At 46.1% G+C, this 21596-nt stretch overlaps 1 protein-coding gene across 16 annotated transcripts in view; it reads left to right on the top strand.

Moving 5' to 3' along the window:
• KIF1A (kinesin family member 1A) overlaps nt 1-21596 on the top strand; it is a 187690-nt gene that overhangs the window by 154363 nt on the left and 11731 nt on the right. For 12 of the 16 annotated variants that reach the window (XM_069083392.1, XM_069083395.1, XM_069083399.1 and 9 more), the window contains 7 exons: nt 8444-8558; nt 9969-10102; nt 13626-13687; nt 14496-14641; nt 16481-16690; nt 17749-17826; nt 20034-20158. In XM_069083392.1, coding sequence (XP_068939493.1) covers nt 8444-8558; nt 9969-10102; nt 13626-13687; nt 14496-14641; nt 16481-16690; nt 17749-17826; nt 20034-20158 — 870 coding nt within the window. Of the gene's footprint in view, nt 1-5226; nt 5251-8443; nt 8559-9968; nt 10103-13625; nt 13688-14495; nt 14642-16480; nt 16691-17748; nt 17827-20033; nt 20159-21596 lie in introns of all 16 variants that reach the window. The other 4 variants (XM_069083394.1, XM_069083400.1, XM_069083402.1 and 1 more) reach the window with 1 other exon arrangement.

Below are 21596 nucleotides of genomic sequence, written 5' to 3' on the forward strand. Positions count from 1 at the left end.
AGTCCCAGTGCCATTTTAAGCCTAAATTACATTAAGACTTTGGGGATACCCAAAAGTGAGGGCAAGGTTGGGGCTCAGAAGTACATTGCTAAGGGAGTGAAATCCCAGTGGTCCTCACCCCACTGTTGGAGACTAGAAAGAACCCTGCCCTTGGAGTGGGCACAGGTCCAAATTCAAATGTGATTTCTGATGCTTCCTAGTGGGGTGACCTTGGGCAAGTCATGACCTCTCAGGGTTCATTTCCTCATCTGTAAAATGGGCATAATAATCCCTACAGTACCTACCTCATATGGGGTTCTTGTGAGATTCTGTATATAGAGGGATTAGAAGTCTTATCAACCAATTAGTCAATCAATCAATAAGCATCTATTAAACACCTACTTTGTCTGGTACCAGGGATACAAATATTTCCTGATCTATGAATGAAAGCTCCCTGATGACCTCCTAAGACAGAGAAGACAAGTACCAATATTGATATAGATGGCATTGAGGCTTTTTCATTTTACAAATAAGGAAACTGAGACCTAGAAAGAATCAAATTGTCCTCGTCACACAGCTAGTATATGGGCAGAGTCAAGCTTGAACTGAGTTCTTCCAGCTGGTGGACCAGAGCTCTGATCATCCCCCCAGGCTGCCTTTTTCTAGTTCAGTCACCCAAGAAAATGTGTCCCCTGAGGTGCTGGTCAGGACTTGATCAGCCCACTCTAGGAGGCTGATCAGGGAGGCTTCTTCCCTGTTGGTCAGAGAGCCCAGTGCATGGGCAGATACAGGAAGGAAGCTCCCCCAAATAGCCAATCCCTGTCCTAGGTTGATGAAGCACCTTCCAGTCTGACAATCCTGGCAGACTCCTCATTTTGGCTAGTGGAGCCTATTTCTGTCACCCAAACCAGGCCTGTGAATGCTATAAGACTAACAAGAGGGGACTTCTTAATAGAAGTCTTGGGTTTGTTGATTGGATACAAAGAACCCCTATGACTTAACATTATAGTTTTAGAATTGAAAGGGGCTCTGGAAATCAACTGGTCCAATTCCCTTAGTTTACCAAAGAAGCAACAGAGGCCCCAGGAGTTGGGTGATGTGCCCAAGACAGAAAGTGGCAAAGCTGGGGTTTGGATCCAAGTCTCTCAGATTCCAGGCCCAATGCTCTATCCCCTGCAATGAGAAAGGCCCAAGAAAGACACCACTGGGACAGGACTTTTCTGGATTGTGCAGATCTCATAGCCAAGATTCGGGATGGGAGGCCAACACTTTTCCATCCCTCCTTTCCAGCTCTTCAGCATGCTATTTATGGTCCCTAAGTGCTGGATCTGCTCTTAAATGTTGAGTCCTCTTTGTTCATACCAATGGCCTCATGCAGCTCTGACGTAGCTCTGAGGTCAAAGGATACCTGCCCAGAAACTTTGCAAATCTATTTGTGGAGGGTGTGAATGTATCATTGGTTTGTTGTACTTATAATCTTGATTTACTCCACTGAGTTGATGAGAGAATAGGGAAATGCCACCTGGAATGCACTGTTTCCCTGACGTTGTTACTGGAACATGGTTTGCAGAGTAAACAATGAGGTGAGGGCCTATGCATTCGTGAAAAACTGTTTTGGGGTTCCTATTTCTAGGTCAGCTAACGACTGGTTGATACCCATCAAGAACAGGTCCCTTGAGAGAATGTCATATGTTTGCTGTAATTACAAATGATCATACGTGGAGATACCATACATGTAATAGAACGCAGCTTCTCATCTAAGGCCTAGACCTTGTCAGAATATTTAGACAAGTGAGCAGCAGCCTACCCGCTATGTCTCTCCCTTGCCTTGGGAGCCCAGTGCATGAAATTTGACTGTTGAAGATGGATCCTTTCTTTGCCCTCCTCCTGCTGTGTCCTCTCCTGAAATACTAGAACCCAATCCCGCAAGTTCTTATTAATTTCCGACTGTGTCCCAAGCTTACTTTGTGTTAGGCACTGGGCAAACAAAACAAAAACAGTCCCTGCCCATAAGGGGCTTACATTCTCCTAGTAAATGGGAACTCATTCAAAAGACATTGATACTTTATCATGAAAGTGTTTAATAGATCAGCTTCTGTCTCCAGCTAAAGGAATGCAGGGTTGAATTTCTGGCTAAAGAAAAAGAGAGCTACAAATAAGAAATTAGGAGGCCTGCGGTCAAGAGTGAGTTCTGCCTCTTTTTTGTTGTGTGGTTTGAATCCAACCATTTCATCTCTCTAAGCCTCAGTTTTCCCATCTGTAAAGTGACTCAGACTAGCTCTCCAAGATCTCTTCTATGAGCTGTGGGAGAGAAAACAGAACTGAGGGCTTCCTAAGACAAGCTTTATGTCCTTAACTGACTGGCTTTCCATGCCTCACTTTTGAGGACACTGTGCAGAGTCCCTAGATCTACAGTCAAAGTGCCTGGGCTCCCATCCTATACCTTACTCTTACTGACTCAATAACACTTTAGAATTTTAGAAACAGCTGAGGAAATGGGGGCTTAGAGAGAGGGAGTCACTTGCCCAAGGTCACATAACTAGTGAGTGTCAGAAGCAGGATTTGAATCCAGTTCTCCCAATACCAAATCTGACACATTTCTTGTTACATCACACAAAACAATCTATTTCAATCCACCCAGGATGCCAGAATCTCTTTGGTTGCTGGACCCATTTTCACTCAGTTGACTGCAATTGGCCTGTTTTTGACTCACATGTATTTTGGGTTTGTCTTTGTGGATTTTTTCCCCCTTGTTCCACCCTTCATTCTGTTCTTTTGGTGGGGTTCCTGTTTCTTCTGGTCTTAAAGGAGATGGAGAAAGACAGAAAGAAACTAGTAGTTTCAGGCCATATTCCACAGAGCCCACACAGCTCCTCAGTTCAGTCATTCCACTGAACCAGCCCCTCCCTCTAATGATGCCATGTACACAAAGTAGACTGGGTATTAATGAAATCCCAAGGTCATTTCTGGTTCCCATTTGTTCATATTGGGGAAGTAACAAAATGGACTTGAGGCAGATCTCTTAAATATCTTGTTAAAATATAGTATGTATGCCAGCCTTGAGCACACTGTAATGAGGGAGAATAATGAAAGAAATGTGGTCGGCAAACAGCATCTCTGAAAAAACAAAAAAACTCACCTTGGTTCTTGACTCCCCATCATTCCATAAGACCAAGGCCAGTTAAATCAGCATTGTCTAGTCACCTTTGATCACCAGCACCATCTTCTGCCAGAGCAAAGCTTTGGATGGGAAAAATATGAGCATCTGCAAAGGAACAGGTAGGAAGCTTGCCCAGTAATGACCAATGGTTGGTTAGCTCAAAGTATATCCTTCACATTCAAATTCCTGAACCCGAGGCTTGGTATGTTTTAAATAAACATGGGCCCACTGAGCAAAGGTGTGGCTCTCTTTTTTTTAACGACATTTTCTTCTTTTTTTTTTTAACAACCCTGAAAATGGAATGTTCCCATGTTTCTGTCTCCTTGACTCAGAATTGTGATTTAGTTAAAAGCCATTGTTTCACTGGTCAAGGAACAGTGGAGGCCCCTTTTTATCAGTGAGGTGAGGTCAGGAGAGTGGAAGAGAAATGAGGTTGGATGAGTTTGGAGGGAGATAGGTCTCTGGGTGAGTTAATAGGGTAGAGAAGCCAATTAACACTGCCATAAAGCAGGTAGATAAGGCAGACAGCTTTGGTCACAAGACTCCAAGTATTTGTATCTTGTAGTCAAAATGTCTTTGAAGGCCAGATATCCAGAACTGAGTGGTAGCACAGAGATTTAAGAACAAAAACAAAAATAAAACAAACAAAATGGGAATAGCTGCCACCAGGAATTCCTGACCATCTTGGTGAGAGGTAAAGAAGGATTAGAATGGTCTCTGGTTGAAATCTGAAAGTCAGACACTTTAGGAAATCAGACCAACTAGCTGCCTTGGAGGTCCCTTCTGACTCAAAGATCCTGCAAAAAAACACAACTCTCTGGAGAGTCCTAGAGAAGGGGGCCATGCTGAGGATAGGAATGCCCTGAGACACGGAAATCCAAACTAGTAAGCCATGAAACAAATCCTGTCCTAGGTTTCATTAAGAGAAGCACTGTATATAGAAGACTATGATTATCCCCCCCCCCCTTCTCTGACCTGGCTAGACCACAGCTGAAACATTGGTTTGGTTGTTTTTTCAGGTGAATATTGACAAGTCAGATTATGTGTAGAGGAAGGTGGATTGGAAAGCCTGCCTTACCAGGCTGGGTTGAAGGAGACCAGAATGTTTAACTTGGGATATGATGTCTGTCTTCAAGTCTTTATATCAGAGGATATGACTAGGGTAAAAGCAGTAGAGAGCCGGGTTTAGCAAGAGAAGCTTCCTAATGCAAGGTGAAATAGGCTACCTGGGGAGGTGGTGAGCTTCCACTCCTTGGAAGTCTTCAAGCAAACACTGGGTGATGACTTACTAGAGGATCCTCATTCAGGCTTGGTTTGGTCTGGGTGATCACAAGGTCACTTCCAGGTCAGGCATTTTGTCCTCTGTCTTATGAATCAGCCTACTTTTCTCCCCTGTCTTCTTGAATTGACTGTTTTGTGATTTCTTCACCACAGAAGGTCCTTAGCCCTTGGGGTCTTACGCCTCTCTGACTGTCTATGTCTTTGATACTGATTATGAGCATTGGTGTTGATATGCCTTTCTTGGAAATGAAGTCTTTGTGCTGCTGCTGCTGGTGGTGGTTATGGAAATCAACTCCTGAATGTCTTCCTGTCTTTGAGTCACTTTTATCCCAAGCTCCCCACGATCTCATTCTGGCCCTCCAGAGAATGTACACCTCTCAGCATGGGAGTAAAGGGGAGGGGGGTAGTCCAGAAGGACTAAGGCTAGGGTTCTGGGTAGGGTCCTGTGGCTACACCCACAACCCCATGAACATGAACCCAAGTTCCCTTAGTTCTTTCCTCCTCCAGCTGCCTTGATATGGAATGCAAATGGTCTGTCCAGGTTTGGGGCTTTGGAAAACAAGATGAAGTCATTTGTCCTTTGCATAGCTGGCCATATCCGGCTACCTGTTGATGCACATTCTTCCACATATCTGGCCACGCCAAAACCCATGACTGGACATGGCTCACATTTTGTCATGTACACACTTCGTGATTTTTTGGAGTTAGCTTCTTTTCACTGGACACCATTTGGACGGTGTGTTCTGACATTTTAATTTCTTCTGTGTGTGTCCGTGTATGTGTCCCGGGCTGCCTCCCACCTATAGCATTTCATTCGGAAATGACACTAGGTATAACCTCACTTTTCTCTTCCGCACTTGCTTGGTCTGTACCCTTCTTTTTTCTTAATTTTTTCTGTTTTTTAATTTTTTTTCTTGCTCTATCTACTCTTGTTTTCTCTGAATCCCACTTTCCTTATAACCTTTCCTTTGGAACTACCCACCCCCCTTAAAGTGATTCGTGTTTGACTGTGGTCCCCATCTTGGTTTTTCTTTGTAGTTCCATGTCCCTGATTTGTTTGAGATCCCAGACCTCCTGTCATTCAACTGTGGCATCTAGAATAGGCTAATGATCTAGCTGTCTGTGCCTAAATGCCCTCCCAAACTCACTTTACAAAGAACTGGTGAGACCTGTCCTTGGAAACTGGATGGGACTGAGTCAATGAACTCTTGCTGACACTGCCTGTTCTTCCTAAAGAGGTTTTGGCTGGGCTTAACTTTTGTGTTGTTGGTAATGGAATGTTGGTGTTAAAGTGTCTTTGAACCATGTCTTCTGGAGGACAATCAGATGGAAACCAGGAGAAGGCTTGAGGACTCTGATAGGAGAACCTCAAGAAATTTTGAAGGCAAATCCTAGACATTTTGAACTGAGGCATATGCATAGCACTAAAAATGGATGACTCCCCTATAGCTCAAGAATGGGCCAAGAATTTGGAAACCATGCTATTTGGGAATGATGGGGCATGATGTGATTGTGACCTTGGGGTAAGAGTGGGTAACAACCTTCCAACTTTAGGGATACAACCTATAATTCAGAAAATACTATGCCCAGAATGTTGCTCCCTCCAAAAGAATGGGGAACCTTCCAAAGTCTTGATCCTATAGCCTGGGTTAACCATCAGAGGGCAATATTCATTGAAACCATTAGACTAAATGATGCCCAAAGTCTCTCCTATCTCTGACATTGGTGATACTGTAACTCTAAGAATATCTGGATATGAGAATCTTCAATGTCCCTGGACAATATTGCTGGCTCAGTGACTCCAGTTCCCTCATCTTAAAGTAAAGAAAAGAAACCAAAGGTTTTACCTAGATCCAAGGATTCATCTCTTAGGGTTTAAACATCAGTCAAGCAATCAATCAACAAGCATTTATTAAAAACCTATTATGTTTCAGGCATTGAGCTAAGGGATGAGGAGACAAATATAGAAATGGTAGAGTCCCTGCCTTCAGGAAGCTCTCAATCTAGCAAGGGGGAATAATGTATATAGAGAGAAAAGCATATATAGCAGGCATACAAGATGGAAGAAAGCCAGACATTTGATGGGCATTCTCAGAAGCTAAGGAAGAGAAGGGTGCTGAACCTGTGATTTCATTAACTAGACAGCTCCTTCAGCTAACACAGGTCAGCCCCTCCTCTGCAGCCTGGAATCTTATACAGGTGCAAGAAAGTTGAAATGATGGGCCCAGGATTATACAACCAGTATATGTCTGAGGCTGAATTGGACCTCACATCTCCTTGGCTCTGAGGCTGGCTCTCCCATAGACCACACCTCCTCTCCAGTCTGATAGAAAGGATTGCAAAAGATAAAGTGATCCTCTCAAGAATGGGTTGAGTGGGGACCTTCAGAGAGATCATTCAACTGATGTTTCACTGGTAAGAGAAAGAAACAATGTGCAAAGAGAAGAATGTACAAAGCCCTGTGCTTCCTTTAGACTTTAAAAATGGGAACCTGGAGCACCTCATAGGACTGGCACCACCTAGAACTGGAATGGCTGGTTGAGGCAGAGCCTCTCATTTGACAGAGAAGGAAACACAGGCTCAGAGAAGGGAGAGGACCCTTCCAATATCCTAGCACTCTAATTCAAAAAAGCTGTGATTCAAACCCAGGACGATTTGCTGTAAACCCGGGGCTTTCCCATTGCCCCAGCTCTACCTTCATCAGAAATGAGCCTTTCCCCTGATTTCCGGAAGGCAGCTCCTGGGCATCTTCCCTCTTGGAGAAATTTTATTCTCAAATCACGCAAGATGGATTCTGACCTTTGCAGGGCTGGGATTCCCACTGAAAGGAAAACCAAAAAGAGGGCCAAGGTGCCCAAGAGGAAGAAGCGGGGTCTCCCTCCTGGTTTCCATTCTGAACATCCTCACACAGCTCAGAGTTCTTCCAGCCCCTGGAAGGAAGGTGGCTGTTTGATGATTTGTGTTTGACTGCAGAAATGGTTCCCTGGAGTGTTGCTGCTACAAAGTCATTTGGTTTCAGTCAGAGGGGCAAAAGGTGCCACCATCCCCCATGCCTGGGCAGTTCTCTGAGGCTTTAGTCATCTTTCTGATCTCTCTCTGTCTCTCAGCTCTTTCTGTCACCCTCTGTCTCTGTGTCTCCCTGTCACTCTCTGTCTCTCATCTTCTCTGTCACGCTTAGTTTCTGTCTCTTCTCTATATCTCTATCTCTTTCTGTCTCTCTGCCTCTCTGTCCCTCTCTCTTTTTCCCTGTGTGCCTGTCTGTCTCTGTCTCTTTGTCTTGGTTTTTCTCTATCTTTCCACCTCTGTTACTCTATCTATCTGTCTCTTCTCTATCTCTACCTCTCTCTATCTCTTTCTGTCTCTCTGTCCCTATCTATCTTTCCCTATCTCTGTGCCCTTCACAACTTCCTTTGGCCCATTCTCCCTCCTCTATCCTCATTCTCAGTCTTTCTTTTCTCTATCTTGGACTCTCTCATCTTCCTTTCCCCACTACCCCATTGTTGGCAGAAAAATCAGGGCATACGGGAGCCTTTGCTGGATTTGGGGTCCTAGAAGTGAAGTCCAAATCCCAGCTCTGCCGCCGTGACCCCCTGTGGACATTTGGGCCAGTTACTTCCCCTCCTCAGGCCTCCTCAGGCTGTATTGCAGTGAGGAGATTGGGCCCCTTTCTATTTAGCCTGATGCCTTCCCTCTCTCCCCTCTTTGACCCTTCATATCTCCCTCCATCTCATTCAGAGCATTTCCATCGCTGTCCAAGTACCAGGTGCTCTAATATTCCAGCCCTCCACAGCTCCTTTTCGTTCACCTTTTGCCCCATCCCCAAGCCTCCTGGCGAGGGGTCACATGGGAGCCTGGCCTCCCCTCCTTCTGGAAGGCTTCATTGCCTCAGCGCTCTGGGGCAACTACATCTGCCAGTCACACATGTGTGTGTCCACGTGTTTGTGTGCATGTTTGGCCCCTGCCTCCAAGTGTGCCTGGGTTTTTACCCATGTGGGGTTTTTACCTATCTTTCCTTCTTTTCAGGACCTTCTACCAGTTTGAAGCTGCTTGGGACAGCTCTATGCACAATTCCCTCCTGCTGAATCGGGTCACTCCTTACCGCGAGAAGATCTACATGACACTATCTGCTTATATTGAGGCAAGGAACTTGACCTCTTCCCAGAGCAACAACCCAGAGTCCATCAGTAGCCCAATGGAGGCAGCCCTGGGACCCAAATGCTTGGTGTTGGTTACCTCTGATCTCCCAACACCCCACAGGGTTTAGATCTCAGGGAAGCTCAGAAATGTCAGAAAGTGGAAATAAAAATCAAGATCTCAAATCCCAACCAATGATTCCAGATCCAGCACCCTCTCTGTCTGCACCTGGGAAAGCTAGCCCAGCAGAGGAAGGGAACGGGTAAATGAGTCACAGGGATTTGTGAATGTAGATGAAGTGATGCCTATGAGCCTTGACAACCTCTAGAAAGGCTGACAAGGAAGAGATTAAATGTTCATATTTCACATCACATGACTTTCAGTTAAAGATAAAATCACAGTGTAGATCTTACAACATCTGGAAAGAATATAATCCAAGATGTAGCACAATAGAGTGTGCAGGAGACTTGTCTTAGGAACCTGGGTTAGAGACCCACACTCTGCCACTAATTACCTATGCAAATGACCCTGGACAAAGCCATTGGCCCCTCTAGCCTTGTTTCTTCAGCTATAGAAGAAAGAGTTCAATTAGACCACAATAGCTGGACATTTACAATTTACAAGCATTTAAGGTTTATAAAATACTTTATGAATCTTATCTCATATGATCCTTCCAACAATTCTGTGAGATAGTTCTAGACATATGCCTATCCATATTTTACAGGTGGGGAAACTGAGGCCCAGGGCATTTAAGTGACTTTCCCATAACCATCTACCTAGGCATCAGAGATGGGATTCCAAGCCTGGTCTCTTTTTACAATACGACACCCTCTCTCTCTTAGATAATTTCTAAGATCACATCAACTTTGGAATGTGGTTATTTTAAAAATTAGGTCAGTAAGAAAGAAATCTGCTATCCATCATTCAGAGGCATGTGCTGAATTCATTTATTCCAGAAACAACTATCTGAACCATTTGTCAGCCTGAAGGTGAGCTGCACTAAGACCCATCTCGGTGCCCTTTGTTCAGGCAGACACATGAAAGAAAGCACAAGAAGCCTCCATGGAGAGATGCAGAGGAAAGGCTACTCATGGAACATCATCTTTAAAAAGCATTGCTCATTTCTAGGACACTCCACTTACAAGATGAAGGAGGGACAGTGGCCTCAAGTTTGAAAGGGACTGTTGAGACCATCAAAGATCCCCTGTGATAAAAGAGTCCAAAGACCTGAAGGGACTGGGGTACCTCCCCCCCCAGTCTGTGAGTGGAGATGTGATGCAGTGTGCCCATTGAAAGCAGGTGGCACTGAGGCAAAGGCCATCATTGTCCAGTCCGTGGTGATTGGCAGCCATCCACTCCTCCACCCTCACTGTGTCTCTCTCTGCTTTCTCTGAGTTTCCCTGCTGTGTTTCAGATGGAGAATTGTACCCAGCCTGCTGTGATCACCAAAGACTTCTGCATGGTGTTCTACTCCCGGGATGCTAAGCTCCCAGCATCTCGTTCCATTCGCAACCTGTTTGGCAGCGGGAGCCTGCGAGCCTCTGAGAGGTAAGGTCCTCCTTGTGGCTGTCCCCTTAGGAAGGTGGGAAACACTCAGTAAGAAGTGATTCCAGTCACCAAATGCACCATATTGAAGGGCTAGTGCCCACCATCCAGTGGGGCCTCCTCTAGAAGACTTTCTGGTCATAGTGGGATAGAAATGGGGAGCTGGTTTCCATATCTCTGCCTCTGTTACAAACACATTGCATGGCTTTGAGCATTGGTGGAGAGAAGTTGGAAAAGGCCATTGATTAGAGTGATAACTAGGGTAGGAAGCCCAGAGCACCTACATTCAGAAGATAGCCAATAGCCTTCATAGTCCCTTAGCAGCATAGAAACAGCCAAGTTTAGCACTGACTTCATAAGAATAATGTGTGAACATAGGAAGCTGCTTGATGGGGCCCTTCTCACTTCCCCAGGGAGCTCCTCCCTGTTCCTCACCATCTACATCTACCCCCAGAGGGGTTTCATGGTGTGTTTTGTGCCATTTTCATCAGAAACATTTTGTCCTACTCTAGGGACACCAATTATTAGTTGTGGCTCTGTGTTCAATGTATTGGACCCCAGGGTTGGAAAGTTATGAGTTATGGCTATGCTCATGGGCATCTATGGAATGGTCAATGTCATGCGGTCAAGAGCCCTAGCAGAGAAAAGGAGTGACCAGAACAGAACTATACCCAAGGACCCAAGAAGCAGAGGACACTTCCAAGAACCCCTAAGAGTCATCCAAAAATGGTTTGGCAAAAGGCTTATTGGGGATCAGCGAAAGTCTTCTAAGTGAATTATAGAATTGATTCTTTCCCACACACGTGGCAAATTTAGGTCACTAAGATAACAGTCCAACAGAGTAGATAGATATGGAGACAGGAGGGCCTGGCTTCAAATCCTGCCCCAAACACTGACCAACTGTGTAACCCTGAACAGGTCACCTAACCTTCTCTGGGTATCTGTAAAATGAGAGGGCCAGACTTAATGGTCTCTAAACTCCCTTCACTGTCTAGATCTCTGATTCATGACATGGACCACAGATGCTGTGCCCTAAAAGGGTCATCAAATGAGCTGTTTCAAACATTAGCCAAGAGATGCCTTAGCAAAGATGTTGTCAGTTGGTCAACAAGCATTTATTTAGGAAGTATTTACTATGTGCCAGGCCACAAGTTACGTGCTGGGGATACGAAGAAAAATGCAAAGAAAGGTGAAAATATGGCACTTACTGCAGAGATCTGTAAGTTTTCTTTCATCTCAGATAAGTCGCCGTGGATGGCCTCTAGGGCCCTTTGCTATTGTTAAGATTCAATGACTCTATAACAAAGAACACAGGCTTCATGATCAGGGCCTCTGAGAAGCGACAAGAGTCAGTAGGAACGGTCAAGCTAGACACATAGCCTTCTGCATTATTCAGATCCCATAACCCATCAGTTCTAGGCTAGCTGACCCTTAGAGTGGCCTCTGGGATGCTGGCAACAGGAAGGATTGCTTTGATGTCCCAGCTCCCAGATTAAAATTCATCTTCTCAATAGCCAGCAAATGAATTTTCTGTTCTTTAGAAAAAGAAACACAAACTATCTTGTCACCATTATTTTTGTTATGGGATTTAGTATCTGCCAGATGTGTGAGCTGTAGAAGAGAAGTAATCCAGTCCTATTCAAGCAACACTCATGAAATTTTGATTAACATCAAGGCTAAATTAGCCTCTTTTCAGCTGGCACCCATTGGCTGCACCTGGTTCTCCCCTCTGGGACCAAACAGAATGAGTCTCCATCTTGCACATGGCAGCCCTTCCAGGACTCACACCCAACCATCTTCAACCCCCTTATCTTCTCTGCTCCATGACATGTCCTTCACCCTATCAACATATCACAAACTCAAGGCCTTTCCATGTCCTGGTTGCCCTCTTCCCAAAACTCTCTGGATTATCAACGTCCTTCCTGAACACTGATGTCCAAAACTGAACACTGTTTCAGAAGAGGTCTGATGAGAGCAGAGACCAATGGGATTATCACCTCCCTATTCCTAGGAGCTCTTCTCTTACTATGGCCCCAGATTCCCTTAGCTTTTCTGGCTACCATATCACTTTACTGACTCTAATGGAGTTTGCAGTCCACTGAAACCCTCAGATCTTTTTCAAAACTTCTCTCTATGCCTCCCTCACCTTCTGTTGGATGAGCTGATGTTTTTATACTCAAGTGCTGGACTTCACTTTGATTCCTGTTAAATTTCATCACGTTAGATCAAGCCTAGCGCTCCAGCCTGCCATGATGTGGTTAGATCCTGACTCTGTCCTCCATTGTAGTAGTTCTTAACTCCCTCCCAGATTTGTTCGATCTGTGAATGGGATGAGCACACCATCTCCACCTTAGACACAATCATTGATCAAAATGTTTAATTGCATAGGACCAAGGCCGCATTCCTGGGACACTACCCACTGCACATTATGCTTTGTGGGTGGCCATCCAACCACTGACTATCTAACTGAATTATTATCTAAGTCCTATCTCCCAACCTTCTCCATGAAAATTAGTTCAAATACATAATCAAAATCTTTGCTAAAATCTAGGTATGCTGCATCCACATCTGCTGGCTTAGTAGTCCTGCCATGAAAGGAAATGAGGCCAGGCTAGTGTGGCCTGTGCTTGAAGAAGCCAGGTTGGCCCTTGTCATCACTGCTCCAACCATTTCAGCTCTTCCCATGGTCCTTTCCAGAATTTTCCCAGGAATCAAAGTCGAGCTCACTGGCCTATGTAATATTGAGATTCTGCTCTCCAGGGCGGTCAGGTGGCTCAGCGAGTAAGAGCACCGGCTCCAGTGTCGGGATGACCTGGATCAAATCCGGGCCCAGATACTCAGCACCACACCCAGAAATAACTGGCCGTGTAACCTTGAGCAAGTTACTTAACCCTGATTGCTTAAAAAAAAAAGAGATTCTGCTCTCCTGCCTTTTTTGAAACTCACAGTAACATCTGCCCTTCTCCGGTCTTGTGCTTCCCCTCCCATTTTTCCATGCTTTGTCTGGTATCAGATATGGCTTGCTCCATATTTGGAAGCAGGAGTCTCCAGGGCTCAATAAAAAATCCTCCATCTTGTCTGCATAAGCACCAGGCACTGTGCAAGGTGCTGGGGTGTCCATATAATGGCAAGATGAAAAGTAGTCCTTGGCCTCCAGAAGCTTATGTTCTGCTGGGGATGTGCACAGACAGGCACATACATGCTGTCTTGGGGGGGATTGGGAAGGACTCCCTGGAGGAGCTGGCATCTGAGCTGAACCTTGAAGGAAGCTGGGGGTGCTTTCTAGGCTTGGGGAAAAGCCTGTGCCAGGGGATGGAGGCAAAAGACAAAAGGTGGAATTCAGGGAACAGCAGGCCAGAAAGCTTGGCACAGCATAGAGTATGCAAGAAACCTCTAAGTACAGGCTGGAACCAGGTGGGTAGGGTCCTCGAATGTCATGCTGAGCAGTTGACACTCTATCCCAGGGCCAGAGGGAGCAATGGAAGGTTCTTAAGCAGACTCAAAGCTGTTGCCTTTTCATTTGCAGCAACCGGGTGACGGGAGTATATGAACTAAGCCTGTGCCATGTGGCTGATGCCGGAAGTCCAGGTGAGATATCTGTCGTAGTCCCTTTCCCTGGGTCTGGCTGTCCAGGCTCACCCTTGTCATTGTGCCTCCCTGCCTAAGCAAAGGCACCTCAAGGAACCCAGATGCCTAGAGAAGCTATCTGAAGACTTTTCAGGTTAAAATTCTATGGACTCAATTGACTTTCCAGGTCTTCAATTGGAATAGACCCTTTTGGTGTTAATCTGGCCCCTGGTATCTTCATGAAAGGAGCTTGAGCTAATGGCGATAATCCAGACTTTTGGCCTGTGCCCAGTTAGCACCAGTCTGCTGTGGCCGAGTGTCATGAAGGTCTCAGAGGGGCAGGCCTGACCAACAGCCTGACACTTTTATAAGCACAAGGAAGGAGTCAGAGCTCTCCTGGAGACCAGTCCTTCTGGAGCCCCCATGGCTTTCGCTGCTCTCCTGAGTGCGACCACTTCCTGAGAAGGATCTGTTCTGTTTGAGACCATGGTGCTAGCAGCCAGTGCCCACAGCACTGGATTCACTCCAAATAGGCCACCATTGGTGATGTTCACTCCAGAGATATGCTCTGTGTCATGCTGTCCCTTGGGTGGGCCGGGGAGAGGCTACTAGAGGGGGAATCGCTTCTTCTTCAGCAGAGGCTGGACCTCCTTGGAGACATCCACCCTCTTCCCATCATTAGACTCATGACTTGGGGCTTATGCTCCATCACCCTCAGGCTATTTGGTGAATGACTGAGCAGACTTCTGTCACCATCTGTAGTCTGGATGATGGTCCCACTGAAGGAGAGAGTGGGAGCCTTGAAATGTGGGTGATCCTTTCTTGCTAGGAATGCAAAGAAGACGTCGGCGAGTCCTGGACACTTCTGTCGCCTATGTCCGAGGGGAGGAGAACCTGGCTGGCTGGAGGCCCCGCAGTGACAGCCTCATCTTGGACCATCAGTGGGAGCTTGAGAAGCTAAGTCTGCTTCAAGAGGTGAGAAGCCATTCTCATAACCACCCCTTCCACTTTTCAGGGTTTATTTTTGCAGAATGGGGGAAGGGACAGACTTGTGATTCCATAAACATAGAGGATTTTGGATGTGAAAACTCCCTCCATTAATGCAGATGGACAGCAAGTTTGTGCCACCGAGTGTTGGAGTATGGCCAGGGGCACTGAGGAGCTTTGATCATTTGCCCAGGGTCTCATGGTCAGTATGTGTCAGAGGCAAAACATGAACCCAGGCCTTTCTAATGCCAAGGCCAGTCCTGTATCTACCATACCACACACCCTATTGTAACCCCCCTCAGTTAAACTAGATATCCAAGAAATTGTAGTGTGGTTTCCATGGCAAGAAGGTACCTGCCAATTAAGCTCCTTAAGGTTTGCAAAGCGCTGTACGTGCAGGATATCATTTGGGCCTCACCACAAGCCAGGGAGGTGAGGCTGGTGGTGGTAATGGTAAATTGTTCCAATGTATATGACGCTTTAAGGTTCACAAAGCTCTATTACCTCATTTGGTCTTCACAACAACCCTGGCAGGTAGCTGCTATTATTATCCCCATTTTTCTGATGAGGAAATTCAGGCAGGTAGCAATTAAGTGACAAGTGTGGAGTCACGTAACTAGTAAGTGTCTGAGGCTGGATTTGAATTCAGGCCTTTCTGATTCTAAGCCCAGTGCTCTAGCCAGTGTACCTCCCAGCTGCCTCTGTAAGTGCTACAGATATTATAACCCCCAACTTACAGATGAGGAAAATAAGACCCAGGCATATTAAATGACAAATAAATGCTTGTTGATTGATTGTGTCCAGAGTTTAATAATCAACCAATAAACATTTATTAAGTACCTACTGTATTCCAGGAGCTCTGGTAGGATCCAGGGTTACCTAGGCAAAAATGAGACAGTCTCTGCCCTCAAGAAGGTTCCATTCCATTGAGGGAGGCAATATGTCCATTATTGGGTATATACAAGATACTGACCAAGTTGAGCTAAGTCAGTCTTAGAGGGGAAATCACTAGCACCTGGGTGGAACAGGAGGTGCCTCCTTTTTTTTTTTGAGGGGCATTTGGGGTTAAGTGACTTGCCCAAGGTCACACAGCTAGTAAGAGTACCAAGTGTCTGAGGTCAGATTTGAACTCAGGTCCTTCTAACTCCAGGGCCGGTGCTTTACTCATTGCACCACTTAGCTGTCCCTGAGGTGCCTCCTTTCAAAGGAAGCCCTTGAGCTGAGGAAGGGTCAAAGGCAAGGTTGGAACCAGCTGCTCTCCAGAGTTCTTGAGTGGGTTCGTTTTTCACTGCCCTGGAGAAGCCTCTCTCTGGAGCAGCCTCAGGATGGATACAGACAGTTTGTGAGTGAGAGGCCATTCTGGAAGGCTCCCACAGCCCAGACTGTGTTCTGAAGCCCATTGGCTCTTGTGTTCTAAGGTCATTTTACAGTTCTAGGGTGATCAGTGACAGTCACCAAGTAACTGATACAAGGCAAAAAAGTTAATTCACATTGTGCCGTCATTACACTGTTGAATAGAGTTACTCAAATGTGACAGAGAGACTGAAAATGAGAGTAGCTTGTTTCTACAGCCCTTGCCTTGGATACTCAGTTTGTTTTTAGACTAAGAAAATCTCAGTCTTACTCCCCACTCCTGCATTAATCCTGTGGATTGGGACTTAAACTCAATGGACCTCAGTCTGTCCATCTGTAAAATGAGTGGAATGGTTATCACCCACCTCCCAGCCCCAGAACGTAATGTCATTTCACAGAGACATGTACAGAATGCACTTTGGAAAGTGAAACTTTATCTATCTGACAACTTGGAATATATTCTCTTTTTTTAAGGTTGAAAAGACAAGACATTATCTCCTCCTACGTGAAAAGCTGGAGACAACTCAGAGATCGGGCCTGGAGACCTTATCCCCCTGCTCCAGTGAGGATTCCGAGTCCCACAGCACTTCCTGCGTCTCCTCTCCTCTCTCAGATGGCACCTCGGAGAGCCGCGCAACAACCCTCGACATTCCCAGTGAGCGGCAGAAGGAGCTGGCAGCCAAGGTACAGTTTGCCCTTCTTTGAGGGACTCGCAGGCTCAAGGCTGTTTGCCAGCCTTCACTTTGGTTTCCAAACTGCCAGGGGCAAGGGCACCTCGTCATGCCCTGGCAAGGACCCCCTCTGAGTTCCCCTGCAGTCATCTGACTGAAGGGAGAGAAACAGTAACCGTGAAGCCGTGGAATGGGAAGGTTAGGGTGCACTCCCTTCCCTCTTGGGAATTCAGTCTTAAGAGCTTGAAGTGCCTTTAGAAGACATCTTGTCAAGCCTGTAACTAGGCACGACATCTTTGCATGGCACCATCACACAGAAAAATGAGCTTCCTCTGCCTTCGGCCAGACAAGAGCAGGCTTGCCAGTGTCTTCACTGTGTCCCTGCCCAGGACCAAAGCTTTGCCTCTGTCGCTTCTGCTCCTCTTCATTCTAGCTTACCCTGTGGCTGTGCTCTAAACGCCAACTCAGCTTAAACACTCTTTGGGGTCATAGAGTTGAGTGAGCATCAAGCCCAGACACCCCATTGTACAGAGGGAGAAACCAAGGCCCAGAGAGGGGCAGTGTCTGGTTCTGTCACCTCTGAAGCAGAGTCTCTACTCCCTTTGGGCACTTAAGACAGTTAAGTTGTCTCCCCTAAATCTCTTCTCTAGGGTAAACACTGGAAACAGCTCCTCCTCCATCCCCTCTCAGCTCCACCCCATCATCTTCTGTTTATGGAATCTTAGGATTGAGCAGGTGGAAGGGACCCTGAAAGAGCCTCTAAATTATCGATTCCAACCTGTATGAGGGGGCGGGGGTGGGGGGGCGAACACAGAGAAATCAGCTTTCTGACTGGGAAGTTGACCAAGGAAGTTGACTGGGTAAACCTTCACTTGTGGGGATTTAAGTGGCCGGGCACACAAGTGAGTCCTGTTGTTTAAGACCTTGCCTCACATCAAAGCCAAGTTCCCTGTCCAGTGACCTGAGTTTTCCATCCTGCACAAACCATGTGCATTCTTCCCATCTTGTACTAGCATCTGCTCCTAGGAGGACCCGTCATTTACTGAAGCTTCTTTTTCCTTTCCTTCCCAGTGCCTCCGTCTCCTCACCCACACCTTCAACAGAGAATACACCCACAGCCACGTCTGTGTCAGTGCCAGTGAAAGCAAGGTAGGAGGGGAAGCTCCCTGTTCTCCCCAGCCCCTGAGAACACCACAGCATTGGCATATGCCAGGGAGCCCTTTAATGCATCTCAGCACATCCCAGCTAATGGCCTTCAGAATCTGAAAGAAGTCATTTGACCTCCCCACAATTTTTTTTAAAGCAATTGGGGTTAAGTAACTTGCCTGAGATTACACGGCCAGTTTTTTTGTGTGTGGGTGTTAAGTATCTGAGGCCCGAACCAATCCTGGGTCCTCCCAACTCCAGGGCCAGTGCTCTTACTCACTGCACCACCTAGCCTCTCCCTCCCCACAATTTTTAAAATGAAAATCCCTTTATTGGTGAATTAAAGCTAGTTTCTGCATCACTTACCATCATGGAACCAAGGGGAACAAGTGTCTCAACAGATTATGTGATTGTACTTATGTTTTATCAGGTCTGGGAATGAGGAATAAGTCCTAATAAACTAGACCCTGTTATGCTATGAACCAGACCAGGGAGACAGTAAGTAGGTCAGCTTCTCTCCACCCAAAGTGGAGCAGGGAAGCCAGCTCAGCCCTGGCATCATAGATTTATACCTGTAAAGGACTCAGAGACCAGCTAGTCCTATACCCCCAAATGTTATGAAGGGAAGAACTGAAGCCCAGAGATGAGGTAGCTTGGCCAGTATCTCATTCCTCAAAAAACAGTAATTACAGATTTCGCTAGACACAAAGATTCCTTTGACACAAAGGTTTTCTCTCACTGATTCTCTTCAAGAATAGAATGACAAAGATAGTATTCAGGTAAACTCTCAGAACAGTACACACGGGATTAACATTGAGAAGGACACACACCCATTTATTACTTTTGTAAATTCTCCAATAAGTAAAGATATCTGTGATTTCATCACTGGAGTTCTTCTCTCTACCAGCTGAGACCCCAGTCCCTCAATACTCCACTAGATGGTGCCATGAGTGACTATGGCCAAATAATGAGTCATCACCAGTAACCAACAATAAGAGGGTGCCAAGCCCTTCTGCATTAACCTGGGCTGGTTCTGAGACAATAAACACACACGTTCCATCCTCAGGCCCCTCCTGGAGGCCTCCAGATTGAAGAGAACCTGCTGGAACTTGGGTTACACTGACACGATATTTCAGAACCCAATGTCGCTTCTGGGCTCCAGGGAGCAGATGGAGGTGGCATTTTTTACCTGATTAAGCATTTTGGCCCCTCTGGAATCCCATCATGCCAGGACCTGCCTGTTTTATCCTTGTGACCCACCCCTGCTGAAGGTAGCTACTTCTGATAGCAATTGGTCAGAAACTGGCAAGTGATCATAAATACAGCCTTAAAATATAGAAATATTCTGCCATGGCTCTCAAGTGCTAATAAGTACATATAAGTAACATGGGGGCGGGGGGGGGGGGTGCAGATTCTTCAGCATTTTGAAACTGCATCATATTGCAAAGATTGTTAGCAGCTTGGGCTCTGTCTGCCCAAGAAATTGCTCTGTCCCCTCTGGATGAACATGAAACGCAAGGATTATTAAACAATACAATCCCTCCTTTGCCCTTTTGCCTGTCAGAATTGCCAAGAATTTAGTATAAGGTCACCTTCCATTTCCAATTCAATTAGCATTTATTTAGTGCTGAGACAGCCTAATTCCTGCTCTGTAACAAAAAACCAGCTGCAGTCCATGCGGGTTGTCCCATCGCCCGCTTACGTTAGCCTCAGGGAAAAGGCCCTTTTGTCAAACGAAGGCGTAATTGGGGCCTGGACTGGAGGAGAAAGCAATCCACTTGTGGCCCCAGTATGGACATGCAAACATGCCACTTCTCAAACCCCCCACAGAGGCCCCCGTCGGTCTATGGCCAGGAACAGCAATGAGAGATGGTCTGTGAAAGTCTCTCCATTCTGCCGGGGAGGCCTCATGGTTACATTTTTAAAGGAAAAAAAAAGTGAAACATGATTCCAGCAATGATTTCTAAGACTCAGGGTTTTCAACAACAAATTTGTTTGTGGTCGCTGTTGCTCAGCCGGTCATGTCTGACTCTTCCTGATCCCATCTGGGTCAGCAGTGATCTAGGGGCCTTAGATTTGAGCTCATTGGGTTCTAGAAACCCTAATGCCTTGAGCTGAATAAAGGCCAAATGAGGAAGAGTGGATTGGTCACAGCTCTGTGCCTTGGGCTTGTGTTCTGCTTCTGAACACATCTCTCTTCTCTCCTGAAGCTGTCAGAGATGTCGGTGACTTTGCTGCGGGATCCTTCCATGTCTCCTCTTAGCGCAGCTACTCTTACTCCATCCTCCACTTGCCCATCCCTGGTTGAAGGCCGCTACACTGCTACAGACCTGAGGTAAGCCAAAGGACCAAGATCTGAGGGGGCATCCAAAGCAAGAAATACCCAGTGACCTGGCAAGCCTGTCACAGATGCCTGGCACATCTGAACTGGGAGGCAGCATCACTGAATCACACTGGATCCAACCCCTAGAATTTAAGTAGAAAAATCAAGACATTAAGAGACTTGCCCAAGTTCACATAGGTAGGAAGTGGCAAGATCTAGACTCGAACTCTGGACCCTTAACTCCAGGCTCACCTTCTTTTGAATTCCTCCCAAATTACCACAGCATCATCTTGGTGACTATTTGAGATTGCAAAGGAAGTACATTCCCAAGTCATGATTTGCCTCATTATATTAAATTCAGCTCAAGGCAGCCTGCCATTATTAAGTACCTACTGTGTGCTAGGCATTGCATTGGGCATTCCTCAAGTCCTCATATACAAAGACAAAGTGGAATGGTGCCCCCTCTCAGGATGCTTACGCTCTACTGGAGGGAACCCAGAATTGCTCAGCTGAGTATAGACATGATCCTTCAAGGAGAAGGGAGGGAGTCTTGATAAGCAAGGGAATCAGGCAAGGAACTCCACAGAGGATCCTGCATGAGCTGAGTCTGGAAGGAAGCTTGAGGTGAGGAGGGGAGTGTTCATGTTACCTCTCCCATGCTCTCTGGTAAGCCTAGAAGGGCTACGTGAGTACTGCTGCCATGCTTTAGGAGAAGGATAGGCATTTGACTAGGATTTCATTGGCATAGGGGGCCTCCCAGGGGAGGAAACTCTCTCCACTGATGCAGGTTGGTACCTTCTCTGCAATTTATAATCGTTAAGAGCCAATTAGATCATTAAGAGGTTGTCACTTGCCAGGGTCATCCAGCCAGTACTAACAAATAATAACAAATAATAACAACAATAATAACCATGCTACAGAGCACTTGAAGATTTGCAACATGGCTTGCTCATGCCATCTCATTTGACCCTCTCAACAACCCCTAGATAAGGAAGCTGAAGTTCTGAGAGGTTCAGTGACTTGCCCAGGGTCACCCAGACACTAAGCATCTGGGACAGAACTCACACCCGGGTCTTCCAGACTTGGAATGCAGCACTCTAGCCCTGTTCCATCTAACTGCCTAGTATGAATCAGAGATGGGACTGGAACTCAGGTCTCCCTGGCTCTAAAGTCAACTCTGCATCCACTGTGTGTGCTGCTTTAACATTTACAAAATATCCTTGATCTCTCTTGATGCTTATAACAACCCTGTGAGGAAGTTGGGCCAGATACATGTACATATATACATATACACATATACATATACACATACATACACACACTTATACACATACACATATATGCATACATATACACATACATGCACATATACACATGCATACACATATACTTATACACATACATATATACATACATACACATAGATATGCACATACGCATATACACATAC

This window comes from Petaurus breviceps, unplaced genomic scaffold, assembly GCF_028583685.1.
Source record: "Petaurus breviceps papuanus isolate PSGF00001 unplaced genomic scaffold, PetGlider_PUasm1.0 173, whole genome shotgun sequence".
Classification (NCBI taxonomy): Eukaryota; Metazoa; Chordata; class Mammalia; order Diprotodontia; family Petauridae; genus Petaurus; species Petaurus breviceps.